At 39.4% G+C, this 25,398-nt stretch overlaps 1 protein-coding gene across 29 annotated transcripts in view; it reads left to right on the forward strand.

The window, feature by feature from the left end:
* Positions 1 to 25,398, forward strand: part of DTNA (dystrobrevin alpha) — a 280,088-nt gene that overhangs the window by 186,303 nt on the left and 68,387 nt on the right. For all 29 annotated transcript variants that reach the window (XM_034762854.1, XM_034762857.1, XM_034762866.1 and 26 more), the window contains 6 exons: positions 90 to 303; positions 6,925 to 7,010; positions 8,412 to 8,566; positions 16,844 to 16,949; positions 19,592 to 19,758; positions 22,398 to 22,522. In XM_034762854.1, coding sequence (XP_034618745.1) covers positions 90 to 303; positions 6,925 to 7,010; positions 8,412 to 8,566; positions 16,844 to 16,949; positions 19,592 to 19,758; positions 22,398 to 22,522 — 853 coding nt within the window. The remainder of the gene's footprint in view (positions 1 to 89; positions 304 to 6,924; positions 7,011 to 8,411; positions 8,567 to 16,843; positions 16,950 to 19,591; positions 19,759 to 22,397; positions 22,523 to 25,398) is intronic.

Genomic DNA, 25,398 nt, shown 5'->3' on the forward strand with positions numbered 1-25,398 from the left:
GTGTACTATGCCAAAGTACTAGCGCATGAGTCGATTTTGTTTTTTTTCAATATGTGAGTATCTGATGACTGTTCTTAAATTGTACGTAGTACACCTGGTGGACATTTGGAACGTTATAGAAGCATTACGAGAAAATGCATTAAACAACTTGGACCCAAACATAGAATTGAATGTGGCTCGTCTGGAAGCTGTGCTTTCAACTATTTTTTACCAGCTCAACAAACGGATGCCAACTACTCACCAGATCAACGTAGAGCAATCCATCAGCTTACTGCTCAACTTCCTGCTAGCAGCCTTCGATCCGTAAGTTTACCTCTACTATCCGTATACGTTCCTCTTTTTCCTGATCAGTGGAAGGGTTTTGTCTGTTTGTTGTGTCACTTTGAAAAACCGATAACAAACTAAAATTTCTTTCCAAAATAATGAATATTTAAATAGAGCTAATGTTGCAAGGGGAACTGGCGTAAAGGAGCTAGGTTCTGGTCTCATTTATACTCAATTATATCCAGAGTAATTCTGGTGTGTTCCACAGAGTTACTCCAGACTTACTCAGGTTTAAATTGGAATAGAATTACCCAGAGCAGAGTGACTCCACTCTTATCTTGCATTGTTATGTATTGAAATATCAGAGATTGAAACCACTGTAATGATTCTGTGGTAGTGACATAAGTTAGTGGCTCATTATTTATTTTTGCTGCAAGTTCTTGCAGCTGCAAGCAATTTTTGTGGTTCCTGGTAATGCAGCCTGTTATAAGACCATGGCAGAAATAAGATAAGGATCAGGAGATGGAATAAAATTAATGTTGTCCGTTACTGCCTAGACCATGTGTCAGAATACATGTGTACAACAGGGGTGAGCTCAAGATGGAGACAGGTTCCTAACTTAACATTATAGATGAATATACAGTGTGTAGATACATATTATGGTTATTGAATGCAGAGACATGAATGTGTTATTGCCATTCTTAAAAGCATCTGAATAGTTTGAATTCTCAAAATAGAACAGCTTTTTAGTTTGACACATGCAAATTGCCTATTACCTCTTTACCATTTATATTTTGAAAATGCACCAGGTGAAAACATTGTTTGAGAAGGATTAGAATAAGTATCTTCCCTCCCCTCCCTTACGCACACTTGATGGACTTCTTATTTGGTATTGTGCACCTTTCAGAGCCAGATCAACTGGTATGGCTTAGTCACCATGGTAACAACTGGGGAGGAAAGGCAGTCGTTCCACATGACAAAGCTGCAGAGGCAGTGTGTCTGTATTGTGCATCCCCTCCTTCCCTCTCCAAGGAAAAAATTCAATAGGTTGTGAAACTGTAGCCTTCAGGATATTTTTTTTTAAAGGCAGTAAAACACGTAATGGGGTATTTTAATTCATGAAAATCCTTGAATTCGTGACTTGACAAGAACAGGAAGGAAGGAAAATAAAAGCGCTTGGGCATGTGCGCTGGAAGGTGCTGCACATAAACTGCACCCCTGCTGTAAAAAAGAGGGAAAGATTGATGGCTGCGAAAGTGAGAACAGTGATAATGTGTTTGTTTTGGAGCTCATCAGATCCGGGGTAAAGGTACCAGCCATATGTCAGGATTCCTTACAAGAGAAATGGAGGGAAGGCTTTTACTCCTCAGTTCTTAAATGGTGAAATTGAATCTATTTTAAAGGCAGAGTTTCTACATTCCCTGTAAACATCAGACCTTCATATGCTCTGATCCACCCCTAGGGAGTACCTTGGGGAGTTACTGATTCAGGCCTCAGACCAGCTCCACAGCCTCTGTTCCTGCCTCTAAGCTGGAATGCCCTAGGTGGGACCTATCCGTTTGTCATCCCCCCACATTTCTCAAGAGAATCTCCCATGGATCCACATAACAGCAGAGCCATCAGACTCCTTTCCCAAGTACACAGTGTATAACATGGGGCAGGGGATTCACATCTCTGCTCATGCTTCTTCTGCCTATTTAGAAGAACCACATGGTTCTGCTGTGGTGAAGGCCCTGTGTGCCAGTACAAGAGGGGGCAGGGTTTTTCCCGTAAATGCCCGAGCACAGAAACAAACAGTGCAATATGTTTGGGAAAAATAGGCATTGTACTGCTTTTATATATACTGTAAAACCCAGTAGAAGGCAGTAAGGCTGGGTAAAACCTTGACTATGTCTCCTCCCCAGATTAGAGTACTTGGCCCGGATTCATATTTACACTAAGGTCCCTGTACTCTGCTCTAGCAGTGTAAAGGAAACTTAAAGTAGATGTCAATCACATTGAAATCATAAATTTAACCCCTAGTAACCCTGTTCTCGTTAACTAAGGATTACAGGCCTGTCTCTTACCCCTGTTTTTAGAGGGGAGATGATCAGCTGGGGTCAGGAAGAAATGTCTGCACTTCTACCACTCTGTGGTACAGTATTACACAACAGGATGGCTAGTTCACACCTCTCAACCATTTAGAGTAGGCCATTGTCAGAAACATGATATCAGACTACATGGAGTGCTGGTCTAATCCACTACAATAGTTCTTGAAAAGGTCTCGATTGATAGTGTGAAATACGTTACAAACCCTCCTCTTGTAACACTTACTCAGTATTGAAATGTGGATGCTGTCTTCATTGACCTGGAGACCGCAGCTTGTTGTTATGCTCTTTGGGATACTTGTATTAGGAAGCAAGCTTCTGTTTCCAGGCTACGAAAGATACAAGACATAATTGGAGGGGCTTGGTTTCACCCCTCTCTTTAAACAAATGTCTTTTCTAGAATTAAAGTCAGTCTGTGGAGAAGCTCAATACCTGTCCTGAAAGCAGCTTCTCATTCAGAGTCGCAAAATGTTAAATTCTCTGCTCTCTCCAGCTTTGTTAATCAATGCAAGTTATATAGTCCTGTTAACCATTAAAAAAGAAGACCTGCAAAAAGTGCAGTTCAGAGATTTGGTCATTATAGGTGTTGCTCAGTTGAATGAAAGAGCTCAGCTTGATTCCAATTAATTTCCTTACTGAAATATTTCTAAGAAAGGAAACTCTTAATTATACGCTGTGACAATTCAGAGTTCACTGCCATGATTAAGGTGTTAAGAGCCCCCATAATTATTTGAAGAAATTCTGTTCCCCTTGGAAGTGATAGTATAAATTAAAAGCCTGTGTTTCATGTCTAGTCAACTATGAAATCAGAGTTTTTGTGCCCCTCTAATGGGATAAATTTTTTGAATTTCAAAACATTCAGAAGATACTAATTTATTTTCTTTTGGTCTCTGCGTTAGACTTTTATTTTCTTTATGGCAATTTCAGCATAAATATAACTGGATAGCTTAACAGGTGTCAATGCAGCTCATTTGGTACCACTCTCATACTTGGGCCAGTGGGCTGCGGGCTCAAGTCCTGGACTGGAACCTGGCCTCATACTCATTTTTGGCGCTAGAGTGCAGTAAAAAGAGGACTTTCTGCTCCATTCTGACAATTTAAAAGCAAGTGGCAATTTTGGCAACAGTAGGGAATACCCCTAGTTCCAGCATTTCCTTATCTCAATACTCTGTTGTACTGTTGCTTAACACGTAGAGGCTGCTATGTTTGTACAGTCACCTTTGCTTCAATACTATTCTATGAAGGGTTTGGGGGATACCTTCAATATGAAAGGCACTATACAAAATCTTGTCTGCTCTCTGTTCTTTCTACTAGTAAAATTGTAAGTCTCTTTGTGTTAGTCAGCCTGCGAGGTTTTATGAGCACTTCAATTGAGACACTCTGAATTCAATGTATACTTGCATGATGCTATCGGCCTGTGGCTGAGGTATTTACTCTTATGTAGCAGCACTTTACTCAAGAGGTCCTAATACTGCTAAAAGAGAGGAGCTATATACTACAGAGCAGTACATTTCTGGGCCCTGGGGACTTTGGAAAGTCCTAGACCCCGTTATCAGGTCCAGTTACCAGTCGTGTGTATGTGTATATATAAATTTTGGTGGGCAAATTGAATTTACACTGGCTCTAATTTATGTATTTATGAATACAAATGACTGATACAAAATAGTGTCAAAATTAATCAAATCAAATTGAGAGATTCAAAACATACATAGAATATATTACTTTCCCGCCTCCCCTGCTCCCATAACTATTCAAGTGTGGGAAAAGCCTCTGTCGCTGAGGTGGAAAGCTGAAGGCTAAATGATGTGTCTGCCATTCAAAAAAAAAATCCTGTAAGTAAATATAACTAAACCTACTGGGGGGAGGGGGGGATAACGAAATCTAAAGCATTTCCACCTGGCAATTTCTTCATGTAGCTTCTTCAGTACCACTTAGAAATGCACTTGCTTCCATTTAGCATTAATTTGTGTTACATTTAACAAGAACTTTAAAAGCAGATGAGCATCTCTGTGTCAAAGACTGAGAGTAGAAAAATTAACAAAGGACTATAAGATGTCACACAAAAGGAATGGTAACAGAATGCACATAGTGAACTAGATCCTCAGCTGGTATATAATGAATTGAGCTACACTAACTGTGGATTTGGCCCACTGTGAGTAAAAAATGACATGGATGGAATTGTAGGAGATGCAAATTTATTTTAAAGATTTCACAATCTGATCTAATCTTTTGAAATTGAACAAAGCAATAGTACACAGCCAAAACGAAAAGAGAATGTGCACAGAAAAACAGCATTAAAGATTATATCAAGGATTGTTATTTTTTCTATCCCTTCTCTTTTAAGTGCTACCAGACTGAATTCATTTCTTTTTGTGTGCTTCTCTACTTTATATTTTTACCAAAAGAAGTAAAAGTTTAAACAGATTTTAAAAACAATGTTGTCATATTTGGAATCTCACATATTAAAATTGTAACATACTGATCTAAAAGTGAGTAAGTTAACAGGGCAGTAAAGATTGTTTAGGTAACTAAGTTGTAGGAAATGCCAAACAGCCGTTCACTTTGTAAACTTTGAGTCCTCATAAGCGTGAAGCACATCGCACATTTTAATATACTAAATTGAGAGTATTTCTATGGGACAACAGGACAGTAGTGTGTTGTTAATAACCAAAATAAAACAAGAGGTTACTCTGTTATATACATGTATTGTGCTGCTTAGATTTGGGGGTTAGCAGAGGGACAACAGTGGGAACTATGTTCAGAAATCAGGTAATCTTTTCATTCTGGCAAATATAATTTCCTCCATTCAGGTCGTGATTGACAAGCAATAGAGCTGTTCCATAAATGTGGATGGAGAAATAGATTTCATCTTGTCGTCACTGTCTTGGCTATTGCCAAAGCAGTTAGAATAGCCATATAACTTTTAATATCCAGACTCCAGAATCCTTATACATAGAGTTGGCTTGTGGAGTCTAGATGGACACCCACTGTGTCCTCTAATGGAGCATAGACTGGAGGTCACAGAACATCTAGTTCCCTACAGTGACACAGAATCTTATGGTCTCGCTCTGCCACCCTCATACTGAGAAGTGCCCGGTTCCGTTATTAGTCCCATTACTGAAACTCAAAGGAAAAATGGGTTTGTCGTGCTGTAAAATTGAAAAGAAAGGAATTGGCTGACTGTGAAACAATAATTCTCTTTATTAGGATGAGAATATGCTCTCAATGATTTAGTTAAACAGAGGGATAGGAACCCATTAAACATCTCCACGGGTAATAGGTAAATGCTGCCCCAACGTAATTTGTATCTTAACTGCCCTGAGGGAAGGTGCTGAGAAATCCAAAGAAAAAGTAAATTTGAAAAATTTGAGACCAAAAAAAATTAATGCAAAAGAGGAGGAAATTTATTATTTTTAGTGAGATTGTAAATTTTAGCATGCTCATGCTTCTGCTTGTGATAGCATAATTCCTTTAAACAACCTGTGCTAGGTTTTTTTCATACCAAGGGAAATGATTTTAGAATTTAAAACAGAAGGGCTTATAATGAAGATGGAAAATATTAGCTCAGAAACTGGAATGTGCTAAGGTTTCTGTATGGTAAATAATCACTGAGGTGGATGCAGGATAATTGGTATGGAAATGGGGCAGCTGAGTTTTGCCTTAAAATGGTTCAATGAAAAGATCAACCATTCATAAAATGTGTACATTGCATATGGACACTGCAATGTACAGGCTTGTTCCTTCCAAGGAGGAAAAGAATCCTTATCATCTGACTGGGACATGATTACATTTGTAGGAAAATTATTATAGAACTTTTTTTCGCCTATATCGGATACCCTCGTATGTGTTAAATAGTGTTGAATAGAATAGAATTTGTGTGAAATTAAATATACCAGATGCTTAACTCCTTGCTTTAACCAATGGTTTGTGCCATCACTCCTGCAGGGAAAAGTGTGGGATTCTGCATGGCCATATGGGACTAGTGAAACCCTCTATAGTATTATGTCAGTGCTCCAAAATGGTAAATTCTGACAATGCCCAAAGGGTGGTATTTAAAAAGAGGCTTTTCTTGAAAATAAGATGATTTCAACATAGGGCCTGATCCACTCACTTGTTACATCCTGTTTCAAATTAAATTATAAACTTCTTGGGCAGGAACTGTCTGTATGGACAGTTGCTAGCATAGTGGGGCCCTGATTTTGATTGGGGCCTTTGAGCACTACAATAGTACAAATAACAATAAATAATAATAATAATAATCAGCTTAATGCACGATGTGCTAACCAGCATTCAGATGTTGTTCTGTTAAACTTAATATTAAAATGTGCCTTGTTGGTGCTCTTAAAGGGTCTCTGGTGGCTTTACAGAGAAATCTGCCATTGTATGTCCTCTCAAAAGAAAACAGTAAAAATATGAAAAGAAAAATGCATTGATCTGAAGATTTTATTTTCAACTCTATGAACCTGCATATAATATGTGTCTGGTGTATTATGTCATGTCAAGGAGATGCAGTTAAAATGTACATTCATGCTGGTCAGATCATACCATATAACAACTTTTTATTATCTAACAGGGAAGGACATGGTAAAATTTCAGTTTTTGCTGTCAAAATGGCTTTGGCAACTCTTTGTGGAGGAAAGATCATGGACAAATTAAGATGTAAGTTTTGTTTTGTCTGTCGTTCATCCCTGTATTTGGTAAGATATCAAATTGTGCCAGAATGCTAGGTGGACCTGATGGGATTAGACCATGCTTATATTTGGTGATGGTGAGGTTTTGCTGAACCAGTTTGCATCTTCAGATAAGTCCAGTTCACTGTTTGGATGGCTTCTCGACCAGTTTTGGAGCTAGGTCACATATGTCTAACTCTGATGAATACAGTACAAATTTGATTTCTATTCAGGCTGATTGAATTAAAAGGTTATCATAAGTACAGTCAAGTGTAGCAAATGTCTAGCATTATGAAGTATCATTGGACAATTTCCTTTTTCATGACATCTCTCTCATTTTCACAGTTAGAAAAACAATACCGTTTATACACTGTTTATATTTCCTTTCCAGGGGCACACATCTATCCCTTCTGCTTTACAGGATTTATCTCATTTCCCAAACAAATCTAGCCAAGGTTTATTCTAGCTGCAGAAGCCTTGAGAGACTTCCTTTTAGAATTCTTGTCCCTTGGGATCAGCTTCATCTAGAGTACAGTGCTTAGTTCTCCCTTTTCTCTGATGTTGTGCATAAGAATAGCTATTGATTCCCTGAGTCCATCGGCTGTATGCAGTGGCAGGATATAGTGTGACACTGGTTTCCCAGCAGTAAACTGCAGGGTCCTTCACTTGGAATTTCCCTCCAGATGCTCCCGGTGTGATATCTGCCATCTAGAACAGAGGTGGCCCTAACAGCCTAAAAAATGATAATGGTCCCTTAGTCTAGCATCCTCCACTAAGTTTTGGAGCCTTTTAAACTTTTCACTTTCTTACCCGAAAAAAAAAGTCTACCATCAAGGAAAATAAAAAAAGAGTAAGAGCTATAGAATGACAAATTGTTGTAATATTTACATGACAAATAATTTAAGCCAAAAAAAGTGATAAGATTCAAAGAATGCATTTCAAATTTGTTGAGTGTTCTACATGTCCAAAAAATCATAAACAGTCTCATGAACTCAGGGCCAGAATGGCACCAGACAAAAAGTTGTAGTTGATGTTTTGTACTTTGTCAAATTGGATCCATTCTGTCTGATTAAATTACTCACTTACGTTAAGCATCAAGCACCAGCTAAAAAGGAATGACACCACAGAGCCACAAAAGCAGGAATATTTTAATATAGAAATCTGATAGTTTTCTTACATGGTGCTTTTTTCTTTTGCTTCTGGCAAGTAGGCTAAAATTAAAGGTGCAATAATATTGACGTTTTCCATAAGATGAATACATTATATAAAAAATCTCATTACTTTAAATTCAGATTATATGTTGTTGAACTAAGAGAAGATCTGTAGTTTAAATGAAGTAAACCTCTCCTTTTCTTGCTCTTTTTGTTTTGTTTTGTTTTAATTTCCCCAGATATTTTCTCAATGATTTCAGACTCTGGTGGAGTGATGGTTTATGGAAGGTATGATATGTTTCTGCGGGAGGTTCTCAAACTTCCCACTGCAGTTTTCGAAGGTCCTTCATTTGGTTACACGGAGCAATCGGCAAAATCCTGTTTCTCTCAACAGGTAAAGAAAGATGGCATCTGACGTATGCTGTCAGTCACATGACTAATCAAGTTTTCTTTCGTTCTTTCTTTTTTCCTTTACACACACATATGTGCACACAGAGTCATGCTGCTTCTCTTTCCTGCTACAGTTGTGCATACCTGACCTTATATCTCCATCATGGTGAAATCCAATTCTTAAACCAAGTATCTCATTGTTCATGTCTATGGTGAGGCAACAGATACACTTGAAATGCTCCGATGAAAAAGAACTGTTTCTCACCTCTTCTTTGTTCGAAATGGAAGCCTACAGGCAACTGAACATCTGATTTCCCTTGCAGAAATTCTTAGTAGGATCCAAGAAAGTGCTGAAGTTACACAGAAAGGAATATGGCATTTGTCGCAGCACATCAGACTGTGTCAATGCATTGAGTCTGATATCCTGCCAGTGGCCAATACCTGATGCTTCGGAGAGGGGAGGGACGGACTCAAAAATACCCAATACTACATGTAGCTGATTGTGCATTGCTCTGTTGTATTGGAAGAAGAGAATTCCTTCCTGGGAACTGCATTGATTTACATCCTTAGAAAAATATTTGATTAAATTTATCTTACCACCCATAAGAAATTCAGTAGTGCAATACATGCAAAGTAAGGGAAGATGTTGAAGCTGAGAAGACATTGGGAACAAAGCGGTATTTTTCTTCTCTTCTTTACTGCTAAATTATAGATCTAGGGCTCCAAAAGGAATTTATACTTCCTATTTCCCTGACAGGCAGGATAAACATGATACAATATATTCATCTTCCTATCAAACTGTTATCGCAATTGCAGAGATTTAAAAAAAAATTAAATCTAAAGTTGTGGAACTCTGATGTGCTGTTGCTTGGACAAATGTTGTTCCACAATCTAGTGACATGGGGATGTGTACTCACTACTGGGGTATCTCCTTCTGGACACATCTGGGAATTAGCTCTGCCAGCCAGATACCCTCTTCTTGCAATTCCTCAGCCTGTCATCTCACTCTCTCACTATGTAGCCCCTCTTTTGCACTCAGGAACTGCAGTGCCTCGCCTTTGTGGATTAGTCCTCCTGCCAAGTCACAATAGGCCTCCCCTTCCAGGGTAATAAAGCTAGTCCAGTTGGCATCTCCATGGCTCCTATGCCACATCCCAGTGGCTGGCAGTGGAACCCAGGCCCATCCTCTATACTGGGTATCAGCCCAGGGACTCTAGAACAAGCAGTCAAGGTCTGCATAGTCCTCCCCATTATGCTGTTTCCATGGGCTTCTTCCTACGTAGCTCTCGCAGGCTTTCTTTCCCCCACAACTCCTCTGGGGTTGACCCTTCTTCTAGGTCTAGAACCCCAGGGTTTATTCTCCCTTTTGGGTTTTCACCTGCCTTCCTCTGTGCTCCCAGAGAGTGACTGCAGCCTCTGTCCCTGCAGCCTCTTTCTATTGGAAACTTCCTAACTTTATAATCCAGCCAACTCCTGCCCAGCTGAGACTCTTGTTCAGTTAAACCTGGCACTTGCTACAGGTACAGCCAGGTACCCTCAGGCCCATGTTAACCCCATTAGGGCCTGTGTGGGGTACACAACCCATCACCCCTCGTCTCACAGTGTATATTTAGTTTCAAGTTTCCAAGCAATTGATTAAAATCTGCAGGAGGAAAAAAATTACTTTTAAAGGTATGGAAATTACTGTCAGTGTCCTTTTAAGGGACATTGCTTCTTTAATCCATAAAATCAGTGACCACCAAAGGAGTGCAGCCATAAAGCTGTCAATGAACCAGAAATTACTTTATTTGGTACAAATCAAGTTTTAATTTATAGCTAGGGCCCTACCAAATTCACGGCCATGAAAAACGTGTCACGGACCATGAAATCTGGTCTCCCAGCGTGAAATCTGGTCTTTTATGTGCTTTTACCCTATACTATTACTAGGTTATAGATTACCCTTACCGCTGGTTGTTACCCTCTGGAATAAGCTTTGCTGGGCAGGAAACAGGAACGGCTCGCATCTCTGTTTCATTGGTTGCACTGCTCCATGATACACCAGTAGCTGACATAGATCCAGTTGTTTTTTTATAGATGCTGTCTTTCAGATAACCTACTGAATGGACAGTAACCAGTTTATTAAATATTACTGTGTTAGGTTTTAGTATTGGTACCCAGACACTGAACAAGATTGTTTTGAATAACATGTGCCTTAGTTAGGATTCAGTGTCACTGACCCAAATTATGACTGTGGGAATTTGTTTACCCAATTTATAGTTATTATGTAACTTAATTTTTTTACCAATTTGTTTTTTCTTTGCCTTGTTGTTGTTTGCTGCCATTCATTTGTTGACTTTTACCTGTGTGTTGGTTAAACGCTTTAACAATATTATGCATATTGTAAATGTTGTGCAGCAATAATATGACAATGCAGCAATAATACAGTTGCTTTTACACAGTAGCCAAATTTATCCATATTTTGATGTTAAAGATTTAAAACCACAGGCACATGAATTTACTTTGCTTAATACTATAAAGTTTCAATGACAGTTAGACCTGGTCCAGCTAGTTAGCTAATTGCCTACTTAATTGTTTATATATGGTAGACTGAGGTATAATTGACCAGTCTGTTGTTTATAAAGCACTTCATTTTTCTTTTTCTTTTTTTATGTTTGAGGGTTTCAGGGGTGGGTTTCTGTGTACTGATATCCTCTGGTGTCTTCGGCCTGTAGGATGCAACATTAAACAGCTTAAGTTAGTTTTTGCTTGTTTGTTTACATTTCTCTTATTTTCAGTAACCAAAATTTAATACACAGATTAGCTTAGTTTATTTACAATGTAATGGGGACCAAGTTTTTTATCATACAAGCTATACTTTTGCAATTGTTGTATAGACATTTATTTTCACTTGAGATGCATTACTAATATTTTATACTAAATATAATATTTAACTGTTAAAATAGATGCTCACAGTTTTTTGTGAGAAGGTGTATTGCTTTCCCTGCTGAGCACTTTGTTTTAGCAAAAGAGTTAGTAACAGAATTTTTACCCAAGCTTTCTAGACTTAATTTGCTTGTGATACCAGTTCCACTTTTGTTAACTATTTAGGAGCACAAATTTTAACAACCATTTCTTCCTTTTAACACAAAAGAAAAGTATATAAAATGAAAACAAAATAAATTTTAAATACAGGTTTATGCAAACTCTTTGAGAGTATTAAACTTTCATGACACTTGGTTGTGTTTGGGAGCCAAAGGTGGGAACCTGTTGAAATTGTTTGCTTAGCTTTTACATTTTGCAACACAATCAGACATAACATAAATTGTTATATTTTTAGCATTTTTGCTATGACATTTTTTAACTATATATTTAATACTTGATAAAGGCATAGAGAAGTTTATAAAACCCAAATATGAAATTGACATTTTGTTAATATTATGTTTACCTTAATGTTGATGTTCCTTTTACATTTTTTCCTTTGAACTAAAAATCCCGTGATTAGTAAAAGAAAGTCCTTAGTGTTTGCAATTGCATTATTTGTTGCGGCAGAAATAGATGTACATATATTTATAACTAAGACCTTTTTGAACTTTGCAAAAAATTGATATTAATAATATTATGATGGTTGCACCAACCATAATATTAAAATAGTATGGTACCGCATATATTGAAAAACTACAAAATTGACTTTTATTGCAACAAAAAAATAATAATAAAAAATATAGTTACTTGACACACACAACATACAACACAGGACAGACTTACAATTAAAAACAAATGGCATCAGAATTCTGTTTATAACTATAAAAATTAATTAACATTTATATTAAGTTATTTGCCAAATTTATTGTATTACTTTAGTAACTTAAGACATTTTATATTATTTTAAATTAACTTTATTTTAAAACCCTGCTATATGGAAATAAGGAAAACCCATGTTTCAAATATTAGTCAGTGGTTAGGATTAGAAGCAGAATCTGCATTTCTATTGCTAGGCAACCGTATCTTCAAGAAAGTTAGGAGTATTTTCAGCTGTTGCATTCCTGAAGGGTTAAAATAATTAATTTACCGGATTTATTTAAAGTAAAGTTTTTACCCTGTTTTCTCTTTGTCTGTTGTTGTGTTCTGTTTTTAATTCCTTTATCTTTTAGAGGTTTGTGTAAAAACTATAACTTTTTAAAACAAAGAGAGAAAGCAGAAATGAGGAGAAGCAGAGGGAAAGAGGAGGGGGGTGAAGAGCAACCTGAGAAGGGAGGAACACCTGAACCAAGAGAGATTAACTCTATATGAATGAACAGTATTGTAACTAATTACAAAAAAATATATATAAAGGCCTCATTTGTAATGTCACTGCTGCAAATTTCTGTTTTACTTCTTATACACATAGCACTGTGAAACATACTGTAATAATGCTTATCCCAGTATTTCAAAACGTTCAGCCTACTACTAATAATAATACAGGTGGTAATTGTGACTGTCCTAATAAGAGTGTGTTGCTATCTGCGGTACCAAAGTAAAAGGGCCAGACTACAACACCAGATTGGAAAAGGATTGTTATGCTTGAATATGAGATACTATCATATGTACACATACATACTATACATATATTTATACCCTATATACACTACTAATACAAATACAATATCCATATTATCCCTATATGTTAATTATTTGGGAGTGCCCCCAAAGCTCAATCATAACACTATATTCCTCAATCAAAGTTCCGGGCCTACCATTCCCGGACCTACCATAAAGGAACTAAAAATAATTGGAAAATAAAATCTATCCATCAGTCATATGAGGGAATGTGCAGACCAAGGGACAGATGGAGTATAAATGTACTGTGAATGGTACTGTAAGGTGGCCATATAATAGTATTTAGCCCACTGGGTCATATTCAGTCCATGCATTATGCTTTTCTGGGACAATGGGTAAACATCCTCCCCATAAAAAGACAAAAAGTAGGGAAATGTAGTAGAAAGAGAGAGCCTGAAGCATGGGCCTGGTGCAACGTCTGAGACCTGAACCAAAGTCAGCAAAAGTTATGCTATGAACAACAGTCAGGCTCTGTCAAAAGCAGATGCTTGTCGGCAAGCCAATGTCTGGTACACAAACTCGGCACCAGTATTGCTAGCATTGCTAAAACACACTGAACACATTCCAGCTGGCCAGCCCAAGAACACCCCAACCTAGCACACAATAAAATGGTTTGACAAAAGTGATGAATAGTGATATTTTGTCTAAAACATTAGGAGTAAAAGAACAACGCCAGGTAGTGGATAGGAATGTTTTGTCTGACTCAGGAGGAAAGTACAAGAGGAGGTAACAAACATGTCATGAAACGTGTAAGGTGACATGTAAGTTGTTTATCCCAGATTGTTTGTCATTCTATAAATGTTGAGATCCCTCACTTTAACCCTTAGTCTGGCCTAGGGACAGTGGCAAGTCATGCCACTGACTGAGCTGGTTCATTATCACAGGCATACATGTGTTAGTGTAACTGTAACCATTGAGCCGGGACATTAGCACCGTGCTTTGTCAGCAGTAAACCTGTCCGGGTGCCTTCGCTACTAAACCAAGTCTTGTGGTCTTATTGGGCAGTTCAATTGGAGCCTGATGTATGAACTGTCTGCGGCATGCAGAAAGAACACATGGCCCGCAGCCGAACATCTGATGACACTATATAGCATTTCTCCAATTGCGGGTTCTGACCCAAAAGGGAGTTGCAGGGGGGTCACAAGGTTATTTTAAGGGGGTCACCTTTCCTTTTGCACCGCCTTCAAAGCTAGGTGGCCAGAAAGCGGCTCCCCATCCAGCAGCCCAGCTCTAAAGGCAGCACCCCACCAACAGCAGCGCAGAAGTAAGGGTGGAAATACCATTCCGTGCCACCACTTCTGCGCTGCTGCCTTCAGAGCTGAGTGGCGGCTGCTGACTGAGGGCCCAGCTCTGCAGGCAGCAGCCCAGAAGTAAGGGTGGCAATAACATACCATGTCATCCTTCTGTGCTGCTGCTGGTGGTGGCGCTGCCTTCAGAGCTGGGCTCCTGGCCAGCAGCTGACGCTCTCAAGCTGCCTGGCTCTGAAGGCAGCGCCACTGCCAGCAGCAGCACAGAAGTAAGGGTACCACTACCACAACCCCCCTACAATAACCTTGAGATCCGCCCCCAATTGGTCAGGACCCCTACAATTACAGCACCGTGAAATTTCAGATTTAAATAGCTGAAATCATGAAATTCATGATTTTTAAAATCTTATGCCCATGAAATTGACCAAAATGGACCGTGAATTTGTTAGGGCTCTATTTATAGCTCCATTCCGAAGAGAATTCCATTGTAGAAGAGCTGTGCTTGCCTCTGCATCTGTTTGCTTGTTCAGAGCACCACTGTGTGCCGCCAACTTAGTCCCTCTCCAGGAGCAGAGAGAACACTTTACGCTACTTGATTATTTATGACATGGGAAATTGGATGATCTTTCATTCACTAGTTTTCTTTCTGCCCTTCTCCTCCTCTTTTCAGCTCTGCTGCTGATAATAGTGATATTTGTTGATGGCAATGGTCAGCGAAGCCATGGCAGGCATCCACAGGAGAGCCCTATAAGGCAAATCATTATTCTGTGAGCTGGTGCTTAACAGCACAGAGTTCCTGTTTATTTGGGAAGAGAGCACTCATTCGCAGATGAGGGGAAGAGCAGGTGTATGGTAAACAGATGTTAACCATCCTATTAACATGTTTATTGATACGGGCTAATTTTTGGTACTGATGCAGCTCCTTGTTTACTTTCAGATTAAATTTGTAAAGTACTGAACATTTACACTTTTTAAAATAGCAAAAAAATGTGGGGATTATTTCTAGGGACACTATAATGGCTAGAAAGGTCTTGTCTTTTTATTAGATGAAAAACTGAGTTTCTGGCTATATCTGTTCATTAAATATCCCATGACACTTTTCACAAATGTTAGTTGGGATAGTTACATGCTGCCTGTATATATTTCCTCTGCAGTTACAACAGGGTACAGTTTTCTTCATTACTTCCACTACTAAAACTGCTGTGTAGTGACCCTGTGCGCTATTGAACAGCTGCCATTTCACTAATGGGTAAAAATGATGGTTTGTACAATCAGTCAATATAGTCTGGGAAGCACTTTGGGATCCAAATGAATGCAATAATCTATATAAACAAATATCACTGTTTTTATCTATAAATATTCCATATAGGACTCAACATTTATATATGATAATTTTCTTCATGGGAAGGCATTAGTTCTTAATTTCTGTCAGTAAGACTTACTATCAGTAAGTCTGTCGCATACTATGAGAAGTATATTAAAAGGTAAAGAGTCTTAACAGTGGACACATCTCAGAGAGGAATCTGTGTAAAGGTCTTAAAAATGTGAGAATAAGATTTTAGTTAAAAATTTTCAGAAATGCACGTGTCCCATTTTCCAAAATCAAAAAGACTTAGGGCTTGTCTTCACTACCCGCCCAGATCGGCGGGTAGAAATCGATCTCTCGGGGATCAATTTATCACGTCTCGTCGAGATGCGATAATCAATCCCAGAATCGACACGCATACTCCACCAGCCCAGGTAGGAGTAAGCGCCATCAACGGGGGAGCCGCAGCGGTCGATTTGCTGCTGTCCTCACAGTGGGGTAAGTCAGATCAGATACGTCGAATTCAGCTACGCTATTCCTGTAGCTGAATTTGCGTATCTGAAATCGATCTCCGCCCCCCTCCCCCTGTAGTGTAGACGTAGCCTAAGCCTCACTGAGGAACAATAGGACTTAAACCTCTAAGTGTCTAAGTCACTTTTAAAAATGGAATGTATACACTGTTGAAAATGTTAATCTCTGTCTTTATTTGTCCTTTCATTTTTTTTTAACTTTAGCAGATACTGGAGTGGTGTCTGTCACTCTGGATGGTAATGGCTTTTTGTTTGACACATGTGCATTAGATAGGACCAATGGCATATAGTAATATGAACAGGTTGGGAAAATGATTTATTCTTTCTTGGGGGGCAAGCTTTAGGTCAGAATCCTTAAAGTGAGTGATTACTTAATAAATGGCACAACCTCCCTCCAGGAAGAGAACTGCTGGTTACAGATGGCAGACATTATAACCACTAATACCTTCATCTTCTGTTTTTACAACCTTTGGCAGTGTCATTTTCTTCTCGGTTTATGGCTTGAGGTTTAAGAACTTCATTTCTTCATTCCCAAGTACTTTTTTAAAAACATGTTCAAGTCACCCTGATTTCTGTGGTTACTGTTGTTTTTTTTTCTGTGTGTGTTTGTTTGTTTTGAGCAGAAAAAAGTCACATTAAATGCTTTCTTGGATACTCTCATGTCTGACCCCCCGCCACAGTGTCTGGTCTGGCTACCACTTCTGCATCGATTGGCAAATGTTGAAAATGGTAAGTGATGGCTGCTCACCAAGTTGAGTTAAAGAATAGCAGTTGCAATGGGGACATCTAGGCTATATATGATGAGCTTCTCAGTTTATGGATGACATTATAAGAGCTACTATACTGAGGTTATTGATTCCAGGTGCCATCTTATAGCTGCTAATCAAATAGGATGGCTTACTGTCAGTCATTCCACTTGTAGCCTTGTTTAATTTTTTGCTGTGCTCTGGAGTTTGTCCTAAATATTTCCTCGCTTTCTATGCCCTGGATAGCCAGAGAGCTCCAGTAGGTGGCCTACTCATGCCACACACATTTGGTAAAATCAAAGACCACGACATTTATTAGCTATGACATATCAGCACTAAAGGAGGAACAGCAAGGCAGCTCCTTCCCACACAATCTACCTGGCAGGCTAAGTCCAGTGCAGGTTGTAAACTAATGGCCACAATGTCCAAGTAGTCCTTAAAAGGAGGCTACTCCTAAACACCTCCCTGCAAAACTATCTATCAGGAGACAGGAACAAGAAACCTCAGATCCAAGCTTCTCTCTCTCTTATGTGAAGGATGCGGATTTCATTGAGGGGGTACCTCTGAGCCGGACACCGAATCACTCCCCTGGCTCTGAAATGCATATATTCAGAGATTTTACGGTCCGTGTGGACCATTCTGATCATCTTGTCTGACCGCCTATGTAACACAGACCATAGAATGCCACCCAGTAATTTCTGTATCAAACACACAACTTCTATTTGGGCAACTTGGGAGAGGTAGGCAGGTAACCACTCTGCTCACAGATACGCAGGACTATTGGTCTAACCCCGCAGATATAGATTCCGTAGCAGAATGCAGACACTGCCGCAGCATTGAAACTGCAGTCACAACCACTGAAGGACCCCAGTACTGTGGGTTCATTCCATTCTCTCCACCCCTCCAAGCCCTATATATTTCCCCAAATAGTTCTAGCAGATCCCCACACAGTTCTCTTACACAAAGCCATCTCTTCTACTGTGCCCAATGACCTGTATTTCGACCTTAAACAGGAAAAGATACATAATAGGAAGTACACTTTCAGGGTCTTACTTAGCAGAGTACACCTGCTCCTAACATGGTATTTCCTCCACGTGGCTCTTAAGAGGAGTTTGGCATCTAATCCTTTGCAAATGTCATTGACAAGATATCCTTTAATGTTGTGGATCTAGAAGGAATGGAAGATTTAAACCCAAGGAAACATGTTAAGCCTTTATATTTAAACATTCAATTAACAATATGAATTAATTTTCAAAAAACAAACAATTTCCCCATATTTCCCTTGGTAGCCAGGGGAAAAAATCCTCTCTCTCTTTTGAGACTCTCTGTCTAATGGCGTAGCTGCTAGCTCAAGGAGCAGACATGTTTGAAAATAAACTTAAGAGCCTCACTTTCTAAGGGCTGGTCCACACTAACCCCCCACTTCGAACTAAGATACGCAACTTCAGCTATGTGAATAATGTAGCTGAAGTCGAAGTATCTTAGTTCGAACATACCGCGGGTCCACACACGGCAGGCAGGCTCCCCCGTCGACTCCGTGTACTCCTCTCGCGGAGCAGGAGTACCGGCGTCGATGGCGATCACTTCTGGGATCGATCCCAAAAGATCAATTGCTTACCGCCGGACCTGGAGGTAAGTATAGACATATCCTTAGTCTGGAGGGACGAGGGTTGTTGTGCAGAGGATTTTCTGTTATTACTACCAGAGGTCATTGGAAAAGTGTTGCCAGCTCATTTCCTCTCAAGTGCTCCCTCCCACCTGTCCATAGAGCATAACTGGAGCTTCAAAGGGGAATGCATATATGTATTCAGTTGCAGATAAATACAGTGTACATGCTCTAGTGTGCAGAGACGGGCAGAGGCAATGGGAGTGCCAAGTGGTGGGGAAAAAACATAGCTCATAGCAGCATGAATAGTAAAAGATGCCATCGATCAGTCTAATATTCTAGGGCAGTGCTTCCGGGTGATACACATCCTCCTTATTATATACTTTTGGTTGGAATGGTGGACAAAATGGAGCCCATTCGTAGGGCCAGATTTTCAAACGTGGGTACCAAACATTGAGTGCTTAAATCCATATCTAAATGTGGTTAGTTAACTACATCAGTCATAGGTGATTAGGTATCTAGATGCCTTTACATAGATTTAGGCACCTAACTTTAGGCACCCATGTTTGAAAATCCGACTTCTGACCCTTAGGCTCACCAACTCAACCGCTAATGATAACAATAAAAACCTTCACCTTTCCAGAATAGCAACCTATTAGAGCAAGGTAGATTTCCTTCTAATTTACAGTTTGTTTCCTCTGTAATAAACTCAGTTTGCTTTATAGTTTAAACACATTTCTGAGGCTATAGAAAGAACAGTGCATGTTGCTTCAGAAGAGATAAAGGATTTGGAGTTGGGAATTAAGCAAGTGCAGTTTGTACCCTGGAAGAGACCCACAAAAGACTTGTGAAGTTTTCATATATATATTTTCCTCAGCCTAAGACCATGAATGGCATTTGATGTTGAAAATTACTGCAAACAAAGGAAGAATTCAGTCACCATTTGGGACTTCATTCTTAATCTTGTTCTTATTGTTTCTTTTGTTTGTTTTTGTTTTTTAAATTTCTCTCCCCCGCAGTCTTCCACCCTGTTGAGTGTTCCTACTGCCACAGTGAGAGCATGATGGGATTTCGCTATCGGTGCCAGCAGTGTCACAATTACCAGCTCTGTCAGGACTGCTTCTGGAGGGGACATGCCAGTGGTTCCCATAGCAACCAGCACCAAATGAAAGAATACACATCGTGGGTAAGGGAAGGTTCATGCGTTGCTGCAGACTGTTTGAACTCCAGCAGTCAGAGAGAGAATCCCAAGGATGGAGTAGGAACCTTGGCCAATTCAGTCATTTTATATCGCAAAATATAAAACTTTGGTGGCCAATTTAGTTAAGTATGGAGAATCCACAATTGTGGTCCCTGTTCACCATTAAGTTCTGAGACAAGAATTTTTTTTCTGAGAGTGGATTTGAGCAGTCTGACAGTTTAATACTGTGCTGGATGTCAGGACAGCTGCAGGAGGGTCTTGGAATATAATGCTATTTTTCGCAGTAAGTTTTCCATTTTTGAAGGACCCATAGTAAACTATTTGTTAGCCTTTCTCTCGCTTTCTCTGATTCATATGCTAATGATTACATGTAAATGAAATTATGGGGAATATTGAAGTATCATTCAGCTATCCATGAAATCTTTTTTTTGAGGAACTAATTTAAGTGTGTGTGTGTGTCTGTCTGTCTGTTCAATATATATGTATTATGTTCCCATTATAATAGCATTTGAGTACATTAACATAATTACATCGATAATAAATCATACAGCCTATATTAAGTAACAGAAATAACCACCCACCTTTACATCATTAAAAAAAATAATCCACCGCTTATACTCAGCTGGCACAAATGCTTCACCAAATAGTTAAGCCTAGCAACTTCTCTCTGAAATCTGGGCTCTAGCAGAGCCAAAGGTGAAGCAAATTTCCAGCAGAGGTCCCACCACTAAGAACATGCCATCTTCAGAATTCAAATCCGGGGAGTGTCAGCAGAGGCACTTTAGCTAATCTCAGCTGTCACGGTGGTGCATTGTTTTACAGGGAGAGGAGTGTTCTTTTAGGCAGGAGGGATGCAGACCACAGTGTGTGTGGATACGTGTTTGAACCTAAGTTTTCAGAAAACATATTTAAAACCATTAAAACTCTGGTTCTGTGAAAGTAGCTGCCTGCCTGATGATAATGCACAGACCAAGCAAGGGTTAACTATAAAAGAAATGCACTGTTTGATCAGTATTCCAGGCACATGGCTCTGCTCTGCCTCACAATAGATCTAGGTGCACAAATGGCCTCTGGGCTCTAACTTTGTGGACATGGATGACTTGAGTTTAGACTCTGGATAGGGGAGTACGTGCCACCTGGCTCTTTTTCTCATCCCTTAACAAACAGTGTATTTGTGGAATGATATATCTTTCTTGCTGTAGGAAGTGTGCTGCAATGGTAGGGAAGAAGCTGGTGATTTCACTTGAAAGCTGTTTCAAAACCTTGCCAGACACAATAAAAAGCAACATATGAATACATGTCTAGTCGCCCCTGCTACCCAAATGTTGTTTACTTTCAGACTGGAATATTTCAATTCAAATCTGAAATTGCCTTGCTACTGTGTACATGGGTCTTACTTCTTTCAAAGCAGATTTGATAACAATGTCCTTAACACTTCCTGTGTATGAATGTTCTATATATTAGGCCTAATCTTAAAAGTTAGGTACATGCACACACCTGGGGTGTGCCTAACTCATGCAAATATCTCAGGTGCATGTGTAAATTGGAGATGTCCAATAGAACTCAATTATGATGAATTCAGAGTGAAACTCCATTTATAATAAAGTAGAGTGAGAGTCCTAAATTGTTCAAATTCATTGTCATGTATAATTTGGAATTCCAATAATAAAAATAATTCATATCCTGGTCACAGGGTATATACCTTCCTTGTGAAGATCTCAAAGCACTTTAAAAACTCTAGCAATTAAGCTTGATATCCCTTTTTGATAGGAAAGTAGTTTTACCCCCATTTTACAGATGGAGAAACTGTGTCACAGAGCGGTTAACTGGCTTGTCCAAGGTCATGCAGGAAATCTGTTGCAGAACTTAGAACAGAACCCAGAACTCACAGCCCATTGCTACAACCACACAGCCATCCTTTCTTCACTTAGAATTAAGCTGTTATCTGGGGATTACTTCACTATAAAAGAATTTCACTGTATATAAGATGTCATTATGTTTATAAAAGCTGAAGATGTAGCTGCTCTAGTGCTTTAAAACTAGCATTACATTGTGTTGCCCTGTGAAGACTTGTGGGATCCCAGGATTCAAAGCTTAATGCCTGTTGTTTACACAGTGAGAGCAGAGATGTTCAGTTTTTTGGGAAGCAATGAAAGATTATCAGTCTCTTCTTTTAGCTTTCTGTCTCCAAGTCCATGAAACTCCATCAGTATTGTGTCTAAAATGACATATGCCCTTGTTGTAGCAGAGGCAGCAGCTTCTAAGGCAGACAAGAGAGAAGCTTTAGTTTAAAACATCTAAAGAATGAAGGAAGCTAGTGAAACACTAGTGAGGAGGAGAGGGAAAGAATATAGTGCACTGACTTGTATGCATGCACTACCTTCGAAGAAACAGTGTCTCCCAGGGCCTGATCCAGAGCCCACTGAAGATGATGGGAATCTTTCCATTGACCTAAATGGATTTTGGCTCATTGGACCCTTAAAGAAAGGCATAGAGAGAGGAAAAAGTTAAGAATATATGATTGTAAGTGGTAAGGTTTTGTTCTGCACTTCCTGTAGTTTCAATGTAGCAACCATTTGCACCTTACTTGTCCACATTACTTTTACCTTCCTTGTTCCTCCCAGAAATCACCTGCTAAGAAGCTAACTAATGCACTTAGCAAGTCTTTAAGCTGTGCTTCCAGCCGTGAACCTTTGCACCCAATGTTCCCTGACCAGCCTGAAAAACCTCTAAACCTGGCTCATATTGTGTAAGTATCTGTGTGCTGTAGAGAAAGTAACCTTTGTTCCAGTTGACGTGTACAGACTGTGTATCTCCGATGGCTCTGGAGGAAATGCATGATGGCTGTTTCATGTCTCATGCAATGAATCAAGTGCTTTGTATAAAATCACAAGAAGGGGCTTTCTGTTAGCGTGAATTTACCTTGGTGTTCCAGGCCACATTTAAAATATTGAAAAAACATATGGATGATGTTGATACAGGTGACACAGATATGGGACATAGTCGTAAGTGGGGAGAGAAGAGTGTGAATGTATTTAAATTTTGTGTCATTTTCATGGTTTAGTACATTTAGATTTATTCATGATTCACCTTTCTGAATTTATTCTCAGGAGTCTCCAAACTTCAACATAACACTGTATTGTCTTGAACTAAGGTGCCAGACAAGAGGTGAAATCCTGGCCCTCTTGAAGTCAGTGGCAAAGTTCTCAATGACTTAATGGAACCAGAATTTCACCCAAAGTCTTAAAACAATGCAGCTGAATTTTCACCTTATTCTAATCTTGGATTACAGTTCATTGATCCTTTTTAATTTACTCAATACTGTAGTTTGTCTCTAAGTTTTCCCTTTCACACTCTTTTATTATTTAAAGTTCAGATAAACTAGTCATGCTTTCCTCTCTAGCAGTCAAAGAGCTCAAAGCAGAAAGAAGGCTAGATTTGGATACAGTGGGGAAATTGCCACTTCAGATGATATAGCATTCATTGAAGGGCCTTCACCATCTGCGCTAATAGTAGATCATATATTGTCATCTGGCTAGGTAACATTGGCTTCTCTGGTGACCTGTGCTTTCTTGGTCTCATTTGACCTAAAAGTGACACTCTTTCCCAGGAATTCAAAGCAAAACTAAAGTAACAATTGGAAAAAAGTTCCAAAGCAATTAGATATTCTGAAATGATTTAAAAGATATTTATTTTAAAATACTTCTCATGAAAAGTGCTGCAATCATTCTAAAAAAAAAAAAGTCAGTCTTTTAACCACCTCCATCATGCTGCTGACTGAAGCAGGCAAAAACCCTAAAGTGCAGGCAAAAACCCTAAAGGCTGTGGAAACTCTCTCTTAGCCTGCTTAGACGTTTTAAAAATAAATTATGCTGATGTTATTCTTTGGGTGGTCATAAAGGAAGTTTTCCAAGGCAGCATGACTGTCCCTCTTTTTTAAAATGCGAGGTATCTCATACAGATGTTTAATTTTGTGTGATGGTTACAACTGATTATCTCTTAAAATAAATGTACTGCTTTATCGTAAGGATGGAATAGAGGCATATTGTACTAAGAAACAGAATTAGATGGATTCGCTCAGATACTATGGTGATCGGCATGGTATAAAAGCTGAGAGACATGGATGTATAGATAATAATTTCACATGCAGAAACTGGGCATACTTCAGAGGGATAGAAAGAGAGGTCATGAAAGTGAAATTAAAGCCTCTTCCTCATGCTATCTAGAGTTTTTCATTGTGGGACATTAACACTGGCTCCAGTAGGAGGATCTACCTTTATTCTGATATGAGAGACAAGGTAGATGAAGAGGTATCTTTTGTTGGACCAACTTACAACAACTTGGTCCAATAAAAGATATATTATCTTGCCTATCTTGTCTCTTTCTTTTATCATGGTGCTAACATGGCTACAACAGCACCGCAAAGAACTACAATGAAAAACGCTTTAAAATAATTCTGTTTCACAGCATGATTGTAGTACCCTGCAGCAACACTGCAAATATATATTCTTAGATAGCAGATAACATGCTGCAATCATAGTAAATACTGGATTATTATGAAGGAATTCAAACAAAGATAGGGAAGAGAAAGATACAGTAATTGACTAGGATCTGTTCCAAAATCTTTGCTGTGAAATTAGGACCTTGTCTTCTTTCTGAATACATAGATATAATTTAGTGTGAATGAATATAAGGATGAGAGACCATCTATTTTATTTTTATGGCACAGTTTCTCCTTATTGTTAGATTGAAAGCAATATAACTGTATTGAGTATAATGATACATGAATGAAAAACCTGCAAGTCGTGGAAATAGCATGATCTACAATGTAATTCACATAAATTAACTGAGAGAAAAGATATGCTACAGTAACTCATTGAGAATATCTTCTTGCTGGCACGATTTTTATTTTTAAATGTAATGGAAGATAAAAGGTATCAAGAGAAACAGATCTGGGCAAGAATTCAAGCGAAGGGATTTTTTCCATACACATTTAATGGTAGACTTCCTATGACAAAGGAGTCCTCTGTTCTCAATAGTGCTACTTTAAATAAGGACAAAGAGCTTCTGTATTGCTGTGATTTTTTTATTTATTTTTTTTAAAAAGGTAGTAACCCTTCTTTTCATTGTTCACTTCTTACCTTGGAGTACCCAGAACCAAAGAGCTGTCTAATTTTTCAAGTTATGGGCCCAACTCAACATTTCTAATTAAAACTGCAATATAAGCAGGGCCGGCTCCAGGCACCAGCCCACCAAGCTTGTGCTTGGGGCGGCACCTGGAGGGGGTGGCGTTGTGCTCCAGCTCCGGCCGCCGGGGAGAGCGGAGCCCCAGCCGGGCTCTCCGCCCTCCCCCCGGCCCTCTGGCCGGTTGGGGAGAGCGGAGCCCCGGCCGGGCTCGCCACCCTCCCCCCGGCACTCCGGCCGGTTGGGGAGAGTGGCCCGCGGCCGGGCTCGGCGCCCGCCCCTGCCACACTGGGGGGGCGGGGGCGGCGGGAGGCTTTTTTGCCTTGGCCCTGAATATAAGGCAAAACGTATCAAATATCAGAGGGGTAGCCGTGTTAGTCTGAATCTGTAAAAAGCAACAGAGGGTCCTGTGGCACCTTTGAGACTAACAGAAGTACTGGG

Source organism: Trachemys scripta, chromosome 2 (genome assembly GCF_013100865.1).
Source record: "Trachemys scripta elegans isolate TJP31775 chromosome 2, CAS_Tse_1.0, whole genome shotgun sequence".
In the NCBI taxonomy this organism is placed as follows: Eukaryota; Metazoa; Chordata; order Testudines; family Emydidae; genus Trachemys; species Trachemys scripta.